Source organism: Lissotriton vulgaris, chromosome 1_1, assembly GCF_964263255.1.
Source record: "Lissotriton vulgaris chromosome 1_1, aLisVul1.2, whole genome shotgun sequence".
Lineage (NCBI taxonomy): Eukaryota > Metazoa > Chordata > Amphibia > Caudata > Salamandridae > Lissotriton > Lissotriton vulgaris.
This window is the reverse complement of record NC_141685.1, coordinates 2,133,500,889-2,133,514,723: the sequence shown is the minus strand read 5'-3', so window position 1 is coordinate 2,133,514,723 and position 13,835 is coordinate 2,133,500,889. Positions and strand designations below refer to the sequence as shown.

At 44.5% G+C, this 13,835-nt stretch overlaps 1 protein-coding gene across 1 annotated transcript in view; it reads left to right on the top strand.

Annotated features, from left to right (window-relative positions):
• MYRFL (myelin regulatory factor like) overlaps positions 1–13,835 on the top strand; it is a 1,005,707-nt gene that overhangs the window by 700,405 nt on the left and 291,467 nt on the right. The window contains exons 13-14 of the mRNA XM_086921958.1: positions 4,557–4,666; positions 8,496–8,656. Of these exons, the coding sequence (XP_086778084.1) occupies positions 4,557–4,666; positions 8,496–8,656 (271 nt within the window). The remainder of the gene's footprint in view (positions 1–4,556; positions 4,667–8,495; positions 8,657–13,835) is intronic.

Sequence of the window (13,835 nt, the reverse complement as noted above, 5' to 3'; positions counted from 1 at the left end):
AGATAATGAGATTCTCTCTGATTATCAAGCGGGCTTCAGGGCTGGTACCGGGACAATACAGCAGGTCTTTAGATTATTTTTAATTTACTGGAAAGTGGTCGTCATAGGCAAAGGCAGTCTTTATCTTGCATTCATTGATCTAAAGACTGCCTTTGACCCTGTGCCTAGAGGGCGCCTTTGGGGAGTGCTGTCAGATATGGGGATTCCTTCCAATATCCTGTCTATTCTAGTGAGGCTTCATGAAGGAAACTTCGCCCAAGTAAGGTGGGGCACCGAGGGACAGAAAACCAACAGGATCCCGGTTGAGAGAGGGGTCCGCCAGGGATGTGTTCTTGCTCCCACCCTTTTTTCACTATATGTGAATAGGGTGGTTGAGCACCTGCTAGAAAAACCATCAGATGCCCCATCCCTGGCGGGGGAGCGAATCCCCACCCTCTTATTCGCCAATGACACGCTCTTAATATCCAAGATCCCGGTGGGCCTTCAAAGCCTCCTAGACAACTTTCAGGCTTTTTGTACTCAACGTGGCCTAGTAATAAATACAGATAAAACCAAGTATTTGGTACTGAACCCCCGAAAAAACCTGGGCGACCCCCGGCTGTAAACCATGTATCCCTTAAGAGGGTCACTGTATTTGACTATCTAGGCATCCGTATCTCGGATACCAAGCAGTGGACCCCAAATCTTTGTAAAATGTTGTTAAATCATAAAAGGGTTACGGGGGCGCTTCTCAAAGAACAGCGCTCCTCAAAGAACTGCGCTCCTCTTCGACTAGAACGATTGCCCCAGATATTGACATCTATAAGGCGAAGGGTGTTAGTTCTGCCTTGTATGGGGCAGAGCTTTGGGGTACCTCCAATGTAGACCAACTGACAAGGTCCGAAAACAAGTTCTTAAGGGGCATTATGTCACTTCCACAGAGCATTCCAATGATACCGTTGCTACTTGACTTAGGATGCCATCCTATCAATGATCTGGCAAAACTCCGGACGCTGCTCCTATGGGCCCAGTTGTGGCGAGTACCAGAATTTGCTAAGTATGCGAAGGGGTTAGCGGAAGTCATGTCAATGGCAAAAAATAAAATGGCTTAAAGATCTAAAATCTCTACTAGGCAAACTAGGCCTCAATGAAGCCTGGGATAGCCGGTCTTCTCCCCCGAAAGCGACTCTAAAGACCCTTTACTGGAGATGGGTCGCTACCAGAATTAGTACGGACCCAACCCTTGGCAGACTAACGGAAGATTTCTTAAGGCACAAGGATGTGCCATTTCGTGAATTATACTTAGACATTGTTTGGAAAGCTCATGATAGGGCTTTATACTTCAGGTTTAGGGTAGGGGCTCTTCCAGTGCGCGCCCTAACTGCTCACTGCAAGCCCCCGTCCCAAACACCACCTTTTTGCCCCATCTGCCAAACTAGAATAGAATCTGTAGCCCATATTTTGTTTGCCTGTCCGGCATTTGAGCAGCCAAGGCAAAGGTGCCTTAAACCCATATGTCGGGCTATGGGCACTAGACACTCGGATGAGGCACTTCGTATTCTAATGTCAGACACACGGCCATTATATGTTTGTGGTCTGTCTAAGTTTTTATCTTGGACATGGTTCATTAGAGCTAAAAGGCTAACACAAAATGTTTAATTTCCATTTTAAAGCATGGCTAAATTTTAATTGTAAATTGTGATTTTACCCTTCTTGCTTTTTTTAAGAGACTTGGAGCGAATGATCTATTTAAATTTGTTCTTATGTAAATGCATTTTATAAAATGTGATGCTTTTATGATATGATCTTATCGAATAAAGCCTTATGAACTGAGCTATATATTTAGATTTGTGTGTCTCTGTATATTTATATATTAATTATTGCTTGTGGAAATAAATAAAAATTAAAAATAAATCTATTTCAACCTCTGCCCATACCTCAACTCTTTGACTCATTCTAAATCTCTTTGACTATTTTCCAAGTCATCTGCCTAACAGGCGCACATCAAGTCTACCACTCCCAATAACAGCTCACATCTTATCATTTTTTATCCACTTCTAGTAATTCATCCTTTTTAAAACAGTACAGTGCATGCATGAGATTTCAATGAGTACTACAGTAACACACTTACCACAACTAATTCAAAGAAAACAAAAAAAACATACATTATACAAATATACTAGCCTCTTACCTCGGCCTAGCGTTCTACTCACTGCAAAGTACTTCAGCACCTCATTGGGGCAGCATGGGATGTATAAGTAAAATTAATAATTATAATTACAACCTGCAGAGTATTGGAGGGCTAATTCTTTCATTGTAAGAATAGAAATTTTACCCTGGCGGGAAGAGTCTGCTACTAAAATATTGAGTTTCTAATATCAACCTGTATTTATATCAACACCATTAAATCAACTACAACATATCACTACAGTGAACACATGTGACATTGAGAATATTGTATTTATATTTTACTGTATATGCTTACCGTGACAATATTTTGGTAGTAAATATTCTTTCTTTTTTTTTAAACTCTTTTATTTATTACATCTGCTCATCCCCCATCAGTAGAGTAAACAGTTGGTAGCAGTTACAGAGGTAATCACATAATGTTATCAGCGCTCAACCAATTTTCAACATTACAGTATAGTCAGGTGATACATTTACAATTCCGAGATTAGGTAGGGAATGGCCCGCACATATATTATCTGTACTTCGGTATAAAAATAATAACAGGCAATACTTTTCATGCGGTTGTCCTTATTCTAGATTCAGTGCCCTGTATGTCTGCCAAGGGCTCCATATTTGTTCCCACTTTTTCCTACAGCCAACGCTGCAATATATTACTTCCTCTGTCTATTGACACCAATCAAGGTCCCTCTTCCAATCAGCTACCAATGGCCCATTCCTTGATCCCCAACCTCCGGGCATTGTTCCTTTTGGATATCCCCGCCGCAAGCGTCAACCATAATATCATATGCCTGGGCCAATCCTCCTCCCCTTGGATCATCAGCAACAACGCCTTCCCCTCAAGCGGGACCTCCACCAAGAGCACTCGTGACATGGCAGTTGCCGCTTCCCAGTATCCGCGGATCCGTGGACATTCCCAGAGGATGTGAAAAAATGTGCCCACCTGGCCACAGCCCCTCCAACACAACAGGTCTCTCTCCTTTGCCATTTTGCATATTAGACTACGTGAGTAGTATGCTCTGTGGAGAATCTTGAGTTGTACTAATCTGAATCGGGCACGGATCGCTATTTTCCTGGGACCTGGAAGGGCATCCACCCATTCCTCATCTGTGATGTCTCCTATGTCATCTGTCCATTTCGCCTTCAGGGGCCCAAGGGGGTGAAGCAACTTTTTATAGGTCACAGATGAATTAGGTCTTTACAACACCTGGGGCCTCATTTATGAAAAGTGACGCATTGCTGCGTGAAAACAGCGATGCGTCACTTTTCTCTGCGCACTCCTTGCGACTTTCCAGATGCGTCATATTTAATATATGACGCATCATGTCGCAAGGAGTTACAGATACGTCAGTATTTCTGACGTATCTGTAAGCGCAAAAGTGACGCATTGCTGGAGTGTGTCACAAAAGTGACGCAACTCCAGCAATGCGTCCTTTCACATGGGGAAAGCCCCATGTGAAAGGGCTTGCGTCAGTCTTACGCCTGCTGTGAGGCAGGCGCAAGATTTTGACGCAACAGCGTCCTAAAAGTGACGCAGTGCAATCTCATAGATTTCACTGCGTCACTATTACGAGGCTTTTTGCGGGGGAACGCCCCCTCTGCATACATTATACCTGACACAGGTATAATGTGGCTCAGGGGTTTAAAAAGTGACGCATCTACCTAGATGCGTCACTTTTTAAATATGGCGCAACAAGGCGCATTTGTTACACCGCTGGTGCGTCACAAAAAGTGACGCACCGGCGGCGCAAAACTGACGCAAGGCCTTCATAAATAAGGCCCCTGGTCTTTGAGGGGGGAGAAGTCAGGGATGTTACTTCCATCTTGGATATGTACTCGGAGCGCATGGGCCAGTCTACAGTATTGCAGTATCTGGGACATTGCTAGATTGAATTCTTGCTTTAGTGACTCAAAGGGAAGAAGGGCCAAAGTGTGCCACACATTTCCCAAATGCTCAATGCCTATTCTGGCCCATTTAGAGAAGTCAGTCAAGTTCTAGACTTCCCTCAGTCTATCACTATGCCAGAGGGTGGTCATAGCTGTCAGTTCACCTCGGCTTCCCAAATGGGCCTCAGCTTCTGACCAACACCGTACCACTGTGGGCGTATGGAAGGGCAGTGCCTTTTTCATCTTTCAATTGTACAATATGGCTTCATAATTGCTACCTGGCATTGCTTCTCTATCAACCCGGTAGTAAATATTCTTGAGTTGATAATATGTGCAGCTTGATATTATTGACATTAAATCTTTTATATACAACCACCTGAAAGTTCTGCAATAGTTCGCCCAGCTTGTAGAATCACTGCCAATGCATTACTCACTGTAAAAACAGTGACAGTACAAATAGTATGGAAATGTAATAACAATCGCTTGTATTTCATTGAAAACAGGCATAATTGCACAAGAAGTGAAGAAACTGTTGCCTCAAGCGGTGCGAGATACTGGAGATCTTGTCTGTGGAAATGGTGAAACAATTGAAAACTTTCTCATGGTTGACAAGGTATGTGCATGCAGCTTCATATTTGTGAATATTCATGTGATTACAATGTAATACTTGTGGATATTCATATGATTGCAGTATTCTTCCTTCTCTGACACTTTGCTACCTCAGGCAATCTATACAGTATCCACCATAGAAGGGCGTCGGGGCCGGGGAAATGTGACATGAGTGCTCTTCCCAGCACCTTTATGTGTTCTCCCAGAGAGGAACAATTTCCACTGGGCAGTAACACCATAATGTATTTCTCGCTGGCAGTCTTTATATAAATTGCCACTGGAATAGGGGAAATCAGGAAATAATGCACTGCGCCTTTACCTCCAGCACCTGCCCTTAGGGTACTTAGTTAGATTCAAATAGTCCCAGAGGGGGTTACAATAATTTTATAATCTCACACGGAGCCCAGTTTAAATTCTCATTTTAACCAGGTTGTGCAGGCAGCAGCTGTGCGGGTGCCATGGCAAGTGCGGGACCTGCAGGGCTGATGGGAAGGACTGACCAGGAGCAGGCAGTAATGGGGCTTGGGCGCAGCAGGGAAGCCGTCATAATAGAGATGCGGCTGAAATATGTGTTGGGTGTAGTGTTTTAATTTTTTTTAAATACAAATGAAAATTTTAAACTAGACTTTAACACGCTTGAAACATTTTAAATAAAGGGATATGGAAAAGAAACTTGTCAAAACAAGTTCGTGTGAGAGTATAACATTATTGTAAAATCCTTTGAGACAATTTTTGTTTACGGCACACAAATTTATTTTCATTTTATGCTGATATCAGTTATCTTCATATATGGACTTTTACACTTCCATGTATAAAAATAAATATGTATGTCCTCACATCATAATAATGAAGATTATTAGCGCTAATTCATCTGTGTACTCAAATTCCTAAAATGCATAACTAGAACCAGCTTGGACGACGAGTGGGGGTGGGGGGTGGGTGGAGGGTAATTATTAGATTGATGCCTATTTGTATTTGGATTTCTCAGTTATGTTTTCACACTCTTTCCACAGAGACCTGTCTGACTCATGCTTCAGTGGCAACCTCTGCAAGAAAGACACGCAGAATATTCAAGTGTAGTATGTGTTACTAGTTCAGATTTACACATTTGTTGCTGGCTTACACATAAGTTTGAAGCACATTTCTGACTATTTTGAAAATCAGAACAAATTCAAGGAGTGCTCGTGGGAATCTATGGCTGTCTATCACTCGATAAATATTTCAACATACAGAAATGTAGAAAGTATACATTTCCACTTTGTAAAAAATGGCACAAAATTAATTTCAATTTAAGAACTATTTTCTTACCCATTAGAAACTTCTTTCTCTCAATATCCATAACTTTTAGTGACTTGCTTTCTCCTGATTGCCAGCACACCTTCATGTCTGCCATTGAAAGGAGTAAACCTGTGAGTGTGTTCGTGGCTGGAAACTACCAACACACGTTCAAGTTCCAAGTTTTGCTAGTAAGCTCACCCAGTAATAATGCCTGCAAGGTTTTCCCTTGCAGTCGATTTAATTAAACGGCAATTCCGTCATTTTATCATATTAGCATGTCTACAGGGCTTCCCTACCCATAAGGAGGCCACACGGCTCCATGTGGGTGGTCGAGTAAGTAGTTACTTTGTGTGCGATGCATGTCTGGTATTGGGCTGGTTTAAGGTATAGCCTGGGAGTAGTATGCTTCATGCCATTCTTCGAGGTCTGATCGAATAATGTCACAGGAGCTTGTTTGTAGTACTTATGTGCGCATGCAAACGACAAAGAGACGAGTGATAGTTTCTCAGTTTGCATATGGATACCAGTACATCTTGTATCTATGACTAATGAATCATGTTTTATAGAACAGCAAAGTCTTTCATGCCAGTGAAATTCTATATACTATTTGAAGGAACAAGGGAACCCAAAGGTAATATTACTAGGGACCTTGGGTGGGACAATTGGTTGCTAAAGACAGTGGTCCCTAGGCTATGTCAAGTAGAGAAACAACTTATAAACATATGCTAAATAGACAATATGTTCTTTGTCCAGCCGGACAGCATTTATTACAGAAAATACGTTTTATAAATGATAATAGTAACAAATACAAATGGGCTGCAACCTGCTATATGGCTGCTGATTATCCTTATTCGTGCCTTCAGGATATTCCAGCTCTTTGTTGTTGGTACAAAGAAAGACCGCCTACAACTGCAGAATGTTTAAATGAGTGGATAATCAAAGAGGGCCATTCTGAATCCTTAGGTTCCTCCTTTGGCAGTATATCTGAGTTTTGAAAGAAGGAAGATTGGCCCAGTCTCATGAATTGACCAGTGAACCATGTACCGTGCCTTGAAAGACTTTAGCCTTGGAACTGATATTCAGCATTTCAAAGTCATTGTAGTATACTGTAGGAAATTTGATTACTCCTTGAAGGGTGGTACCTTGTCACAAATCAGTTAGGCTTAACTTAGAAGCAATGTGAAAAGTATTTACGTAGCACTTCAAATAGTAATGCAGTGAAAATCCAAGAAAAATCCCACACCAGTTTTGAAAAGTAGAGTTGATTTTATAAACTATTTAACACCAAAATGACAAAGATCCAATTAGTAGAATTGGAGATAGGCCACTGTAAAGTTGTAAGTAAAACAAGTGCCTAAAAGCACAAAGTACCAACTGTGGTTTGTTGTCATGTCGAACCGGGACAAAGTCACAAAGGCGTACCATATTGGAACGTGGGCCAACTACAGGGGCCAAGTAAGGCACACTGAACAAAGTACCTTGAATCCAGGGCCGGACTGCACGTTGCGGGCACAGGGCGTTTTCCTGGTGGGCCAGAAGGGTGGGGGACGGTTTTTGGCCTGTAGGGTTTTGTTTTGTTACTGGGAGCTGGTTTTCAGTGCTGCTTATTGGCCCCCTGTAAAAAAAAGTGGCAGTGGTGCTATACGCTAGCAACACCCTATTGGCCGGCCCTCCTCAGTAGCCATGTATAAATAATATACATGGTGCAATGCAGTATAAAGGACGTTTCCCGGCAGATTACGGTGCAACGTTTTGCAAGCTTTCCCAACTCCAACAGTGTTTGAAAGGAATGACGGGATTGTGTTTTATCAAATAAACATCTGAATAAAAGGAAATCGGGATTCATTGAGAGTATATTTTGGAACATTCACTTGCATTCCTAGTCTTATCAAAAATATATAATGAGCTATATTTAATTATTATATACTTTTTTATTAATGTCTGTAAATTAAAGTTTGTACATTTTTTAATGGCGCGAGTTGTACATTCTGACAGTTCTCTACATTTCACATTCTTTAGAAATTAATTTGTATATAGAGGAAAATTCATTTACAAGACGCAGTTCATCAATGCACATTGATTGACGAAAACTACCACTTAAAGGTAAAGATCAGGCAAAATGGAAGCAATGGAATAAAATACACGTGTCGTGCATTTGCTGATCTATATGTCTATCTTTTTCCCTGTCTTGCACTTCTCCTTACAGTGAGAGTTATTCAGGCTGACAAGAGTACCAGGAACAGCACCTGCTGCTGCCTTAGTAGCCAGGCTTACCACTGTTGCGTGTGCTTCAGTCTCAAGGGTTAGGCATTTTTAGAGATATTCAGCTGACAGATGCCAAATTTATGGACAACTTTGACAGATGTACTTGTCAGTCATACCAGTGTTTGATAGCTAGAATATAATAATGTCAAAAATAATCATTTCAATGAATAAAACTCCATATTCAGCCGCTGGGAAGGAGACTGTGACAAATACAGTGCCCATTCATAAACGTGGCTAAATATCCTTTCGTTTTAACCCTTTGTTAATGGACTTTTGTGTTTCTTCCTTAGGATCAAATTTTTATGGAGAATGTGGGCGCAGTGAAACAGCTGTGTAAACTAACTAACAATCTCGAAACCAGAATAGAAGAATTGGAAGTTTGGAACAAAAAACTTGAAAGTCTTAAGCGAAAGAGTATCCCACAACCAGTGACTAAGAAGAATTCACCAAGTTAAGTTTTCTGCTTTCTTCCTCTTTGCTGCATGCATGACTTTGTACTCTGGTATATTTTCCAATTTAACTGTCATTATTTTTTTGTTGTATTGTTATATCTTTGTGTTATCTGTTTTGATTTTAATGCAGAGCAAAAAACATGTAGGGATGAAGTGTTTCGTGCTTTTTAATTCCATTCATACCATGCTTGGCTGCAGTGTCCCACATGTGCCGCTCCCCATGTAGCTGTAAGTCTCACTCCCTACAGAGCCCTTCGATGCTGGCGAAACCGCCCCGGGTGCTAGAAGGTCCCCGAGGATCCAGGCCTGGAACCGGATCGGCGCCAGTGGACCTCACGGTACCTTCCCCGGTGCTGATTCTAGTGACGGTGCCCCCGACGCCAGTTGTGCCCCTAACCGATATCGACCCTGGCCTCCCCCCAAACTTGGACCAGATGCCGGGCCGACATTGCCCGACGTCAGTACTGACGCCAGAGGGTACTTTTGTACCACTGTTCATCCATGGCGTTCCCTATCTCCCTGAGTGGCAGCCAGAGAAGGTGAGGAGGACTGGGAGGATCTATTGACCCTTTACCTGACCAGCTTGAAGAGCCAGACTGGTGAGAGGTTTTGGGTGATGCCAGTGGTTTGGATACCTTCCCAGACCTTGGCATGCTCTTCCCCAATAACGGGATTTGGGTGGAGGGAGCTTACTATGCAGTGGTGTTGCATAGGGAGGCTGAGGCCTTGGGCCTCGAGCTTCTACGGTGGTAGTCAGGACTAACCTGCTGACAGAGGTGCTTCAGCTGGCAGTGGCCTGTTTGGAGTCGCTGCTGCCTTTAAATGAATATTTACAACAAGGGGTGGTGAGGGACAGAGTCTCTGAATTAAGCAGAAAGCTCTCACCCAGTCAAGAGATCAGGGCTAGATCCAACACCGTTTTTTAGCTCACTGCACCATCCCAGTTTCAGAACCTGGCTGTATGCAAATTAGTCTGTTCCTGTACCAGTGCATGATGGGAACAGGGCAAACCAAACTACAAAAGCCAATTCTTACACTGGGGAGGAAACAAGCTCCCGGGGACCGGTTTCTGGCATTACAGCCGTCTTCGGCCCGGTTTGCTTGAATCCTGATGGTGCAATGAGCAAGGGTCTCACATCTGAGAATACCCTTCCACGCTTAGGGTGGACAAAAATATTTACAACAAGGGGTGGTGAGGGACAGAGTCTCTGAATTAAGCAGAAAGCTCTCACCCAGTCAAGAGATCAGGGCTAGATCCAACACCGTTTTTTAGCTCACTGCACCATCCCAGTTTCAGAACCTGGCTGTATGCAAATTAGTCTGTTCCTGTACCAGTGCATGATGGGAACAGGGCAAACCAAACTACAAAAGCCAATTCTTACACTGGGGAGGAAACAAGCTCCCGGGGACCGGTTTCTGGCATTACAGCCGTCTTCGGCCCGGTTTGCTTGAATCCTGATGGTGCAATGAGCAAGGGTCTCACATCTGAGAATACCCTTCCACGCTTAGGGTGGACAAAAATATTTACAACAAGGGGTGGTGAGGGACAGAGTCTCTGAATTAAGCAGAAAGCTCTCACCCAGTCAAGAGATCAGGGCTAGATCCAACACCGTTTTTTAGCTCACTGCACCATCCCAGTTTCAGAACCTGGCTGTATGCAAATTAGTCTGTTCCTGTACCAGTGCATGATGGGAACAGGGCAAACCAAACTACAAAAGCCAATTCTTACACTGGGGAGGAAACAAGCTCCCGGGGACCGGTTTCTGGCATTACAGCCGTCTTCGGCCCGGTTTGCTTGAATCCTGATGGTGCAATGAGCAAGGGTCTCACATCTGAGAATACCCTTCCACGCTTAGGGTGGACAAAAATATTTACAACAAGGGGTGGTGAGGGACAGAGTCTCTGAATTAAGCAGAAAGCTCTCACCCAGTCAAGAGATCAGGGCTAGATCCAACACCGTTTTTTAGCTCACTGCACCATCCCAGTTTCAGAACCTGGCTGTATGCAAATTAGTCTGTTCCTGTACCAGTGCATGATGGGAACAGGGCAAACCAAACTACAAAAGCCAATTCTTACACTGGGGAGGAAACAAGCTCCCGGGGACCGGTTTCTGGCATTACAGCCGTCTTCGGCCCGGTTTGCTTGAATCCTGATGGTGCAATGAGCAAGGGTCTCACATCTGAGAATACCCTTCCACGCTTAGGGTGGACAAAAATATTTACAACAAGGGGTGGTGAGGGACAGAGTCTCTGAATTAAGCAGAAAGCTCTCACCCAGTCAAGAGATCAGGGCTAGATCCAACACCGTTTTTTAGCTCACTGCACCATCCCAGTTTCAGAACCTGGCTGTATGCAAATTAGTCTGTTCCTGTACCAGTGCATGATGGGAACAGGGCAAACCAAACTACAAAAGCCAATTCTTACACTGGGGAGGAAACAAGCTCCCGGGGACCGGTTTCTGGCATTACAGCCGTCTTCGGCCCGGTTTGCTTGAATCCTGATGGTGCAATGAGCAAGGGTCTCACATCTGAGAATACCCTTCCACGCTTAGGGTGGACAAAAATATTTACAACAAGGGGTGGTGAGGGACAGAGTCTCTGAATTAAGCAGAAAGCTCTCACCCAGTCAAGAGATCAGGGCTAGATCCAACACCGTTTTTTAGCTCACTGCACCATCCCAGTTTCAGAACCTGGCTGTATGCAAATTAGTCTGTTCCTGTACCAGTGCATGATGGGAACAGGGCAAACCAAACTACAAAAGCCAATTCTTACACTGGGGAGGAAACAAGCTCCCGGGGACCGGTTTCTGGCATTACAGCCGTCTTCGGCCCGGTTTGCTTGAATCCTGATGGTGCAATGAGCAAGGGTCTCACATCTGAGAATACCCTTCCACGCTTAGGGTGGACAAAAATATTTACAACAAGGGGTGGTGAGGGACAGAGTCTCTGAATTAAGCAGAAAGCTCTCACCCAGTCAAGAGATCAGGGCTAGACCCAACACCGTTTTTTAGCTCACTGCACCATCCCAGTTTCAGAACCTGGCTGTATGCAAATTAGTCTGTTCCTGTACCAGTGCATGATGGGAACAGGGCAAACCAAACTACAAAAGCCAATTCTTACACTGGGGAGGAAACAAGCTCCCGGGGACCGGTTTCTGGCATTACAGCCGTCTTCGGCCCGGTTTGCTTGAATCCTGATGGTGCAATGAGCAAGGGTCTCACATCTGAGAATACCCTTCCACGCTTAGGGTGGACAAAAATATTTACAACAAGGGGTGGTGAGGGACAGAGTCTCTGAATTAAGCAGAAAGCTCTCACCCAGTCAAGAGATCAGGGCTAGATCCAACACCGTTTTTTAGCTCACTGCACCATCCCAGTTTCAGAACCTGGCTGTATGCAAATTAGTCTGTTCCTGTACCAGTGCATGATGGGAACAGGGCAAACCAAACTACAAAAGCCAATTCTTACACTGGGGAGGAAACAAGCTCCCGGGGACCGGTTTCTGGCATTACAGCCGTCTTCGGCCCGGTTTGCTTGAATCCTGATGGTGCAATGAGCAAGGGTCTCACATCTGAGAATACCCTTCCACGCTTAGGGTGGACAAAAATATTTACAACAAGGGGTGGTGAGGGACAGAGTCTCTGAATTAAGCAGAAAGCTCTCACCCAGTCAAGAGATCAGGGCTAGATCCAACACCGTTTTTTAGCTCACTGCACCATCCCAGTTTCAGAACCTGGCTGTATGCAAATTAGTCTGTTCCTGTACCAGTGCATGATGGGAACAGGGCAAACCAAACTACAAAAGCCAATTCTTACACTGGGGAGGAAACAAGCTCCCGGGGACCGGTTTCTGGCATTACAGCCGTCTTCGGCCCGGTTTGCTTGAATCCTGATGGTGCAATGAGCAAGGGTCTCACATCTGAGAATACCCTTCCACGCTTAGGGTGGACAAAAATATTTACAACAAGGGGTGGTGAGGGACAGAGTCTCTGAATTAAGCAGAAAGCTCTCACCCAGTCAAGAGATCAGGGCTAGATCCAACACCGTTTTTTAGCTCACTGCACCATCCCAGTTTCAGAACCTGGCTGTATGCAAATTAGTCTGTTCTTGTACCAGTGCATGATGGGAACAGGGCAAACCAAACTACAAAAGCCAATTCTTACACTGGGGAGGAAACAAGCTCCCGGGGACCGGTTTCTGGCATTACAGCCGTCTTCGGCCCGGTTTGCTTGAATCCTGATGGTGCAATGAGCAAGGGTCTCACATCTGAGAATACCCTTCCACGCTTAGGGTGGACAAAAATATTTACAACAAGGGGTGGTGAGGGACAGAGTCTCTGAATTAAGCAGAAAGCTCTCACCCAGTCAAGAGATCAGGGCTAGATCCAACACCGTTTTTTAGCTCACTGCACCATCCCAGTTTCAGAACCTGGCTGTATGCAAATTAGTCTGTTCCTGTACCAGTGCATGATGGGAACAGGGCAAACCAAACTACAAAAGCCAATTCTTACACTGGGGAGGAAACAAGCTCCCGGGGACCGGTTTCTGGCATTACAGCCGTCTTCGGCCCGGTTTGCTTGAATCCTGATGGTGCAATGAGCAAGGGTCTCACATCTGAGAATACCCTTCCACGCTTAGGGTGGACAAAAATATTTACAACAAGGGGTGGTGAGGGACAGAGTCTCTGAATTAAGCAGAAAGCTCTCACCCAGTCAAGAGATCAGGGCTAGATCCAACACCGTTTTTTAGCTCACTGCACCATCCCAGTTTCAGAACCTGGCTGTATGCAAATTAGTCTGTTCCTGTACCAGTGCATGATGGGAACAGGGCAAACCAAACTACAAAAGCCAATTCTTACACTGGGGAGGAAACAAGCCCCCGGGGACCGGTTTCTGGCATTACAGCCGTCTTCGGCCCGGTTTGCTTGAATCCTGATGGTGCAATGAGCAAGGGTCTCACATCTGAGAATACCCTTCCACGCTTAGGGTGGACAAAAATATTTACAACAAGGGGTGGTGAGGGACAGAGTCTCTGAATTAAGCAGAAAGCTCTCACCCAGTCAAGAGATCAGGGCTAGATCCAACACCGTTTTTTAGCTCACTGCACCATCCCAGTTTCAGAACCTGGCTGTATGCAAATTAGTCTGTTCTTGTACCAGTGCATGATGGGAACAGGGCAAACCAA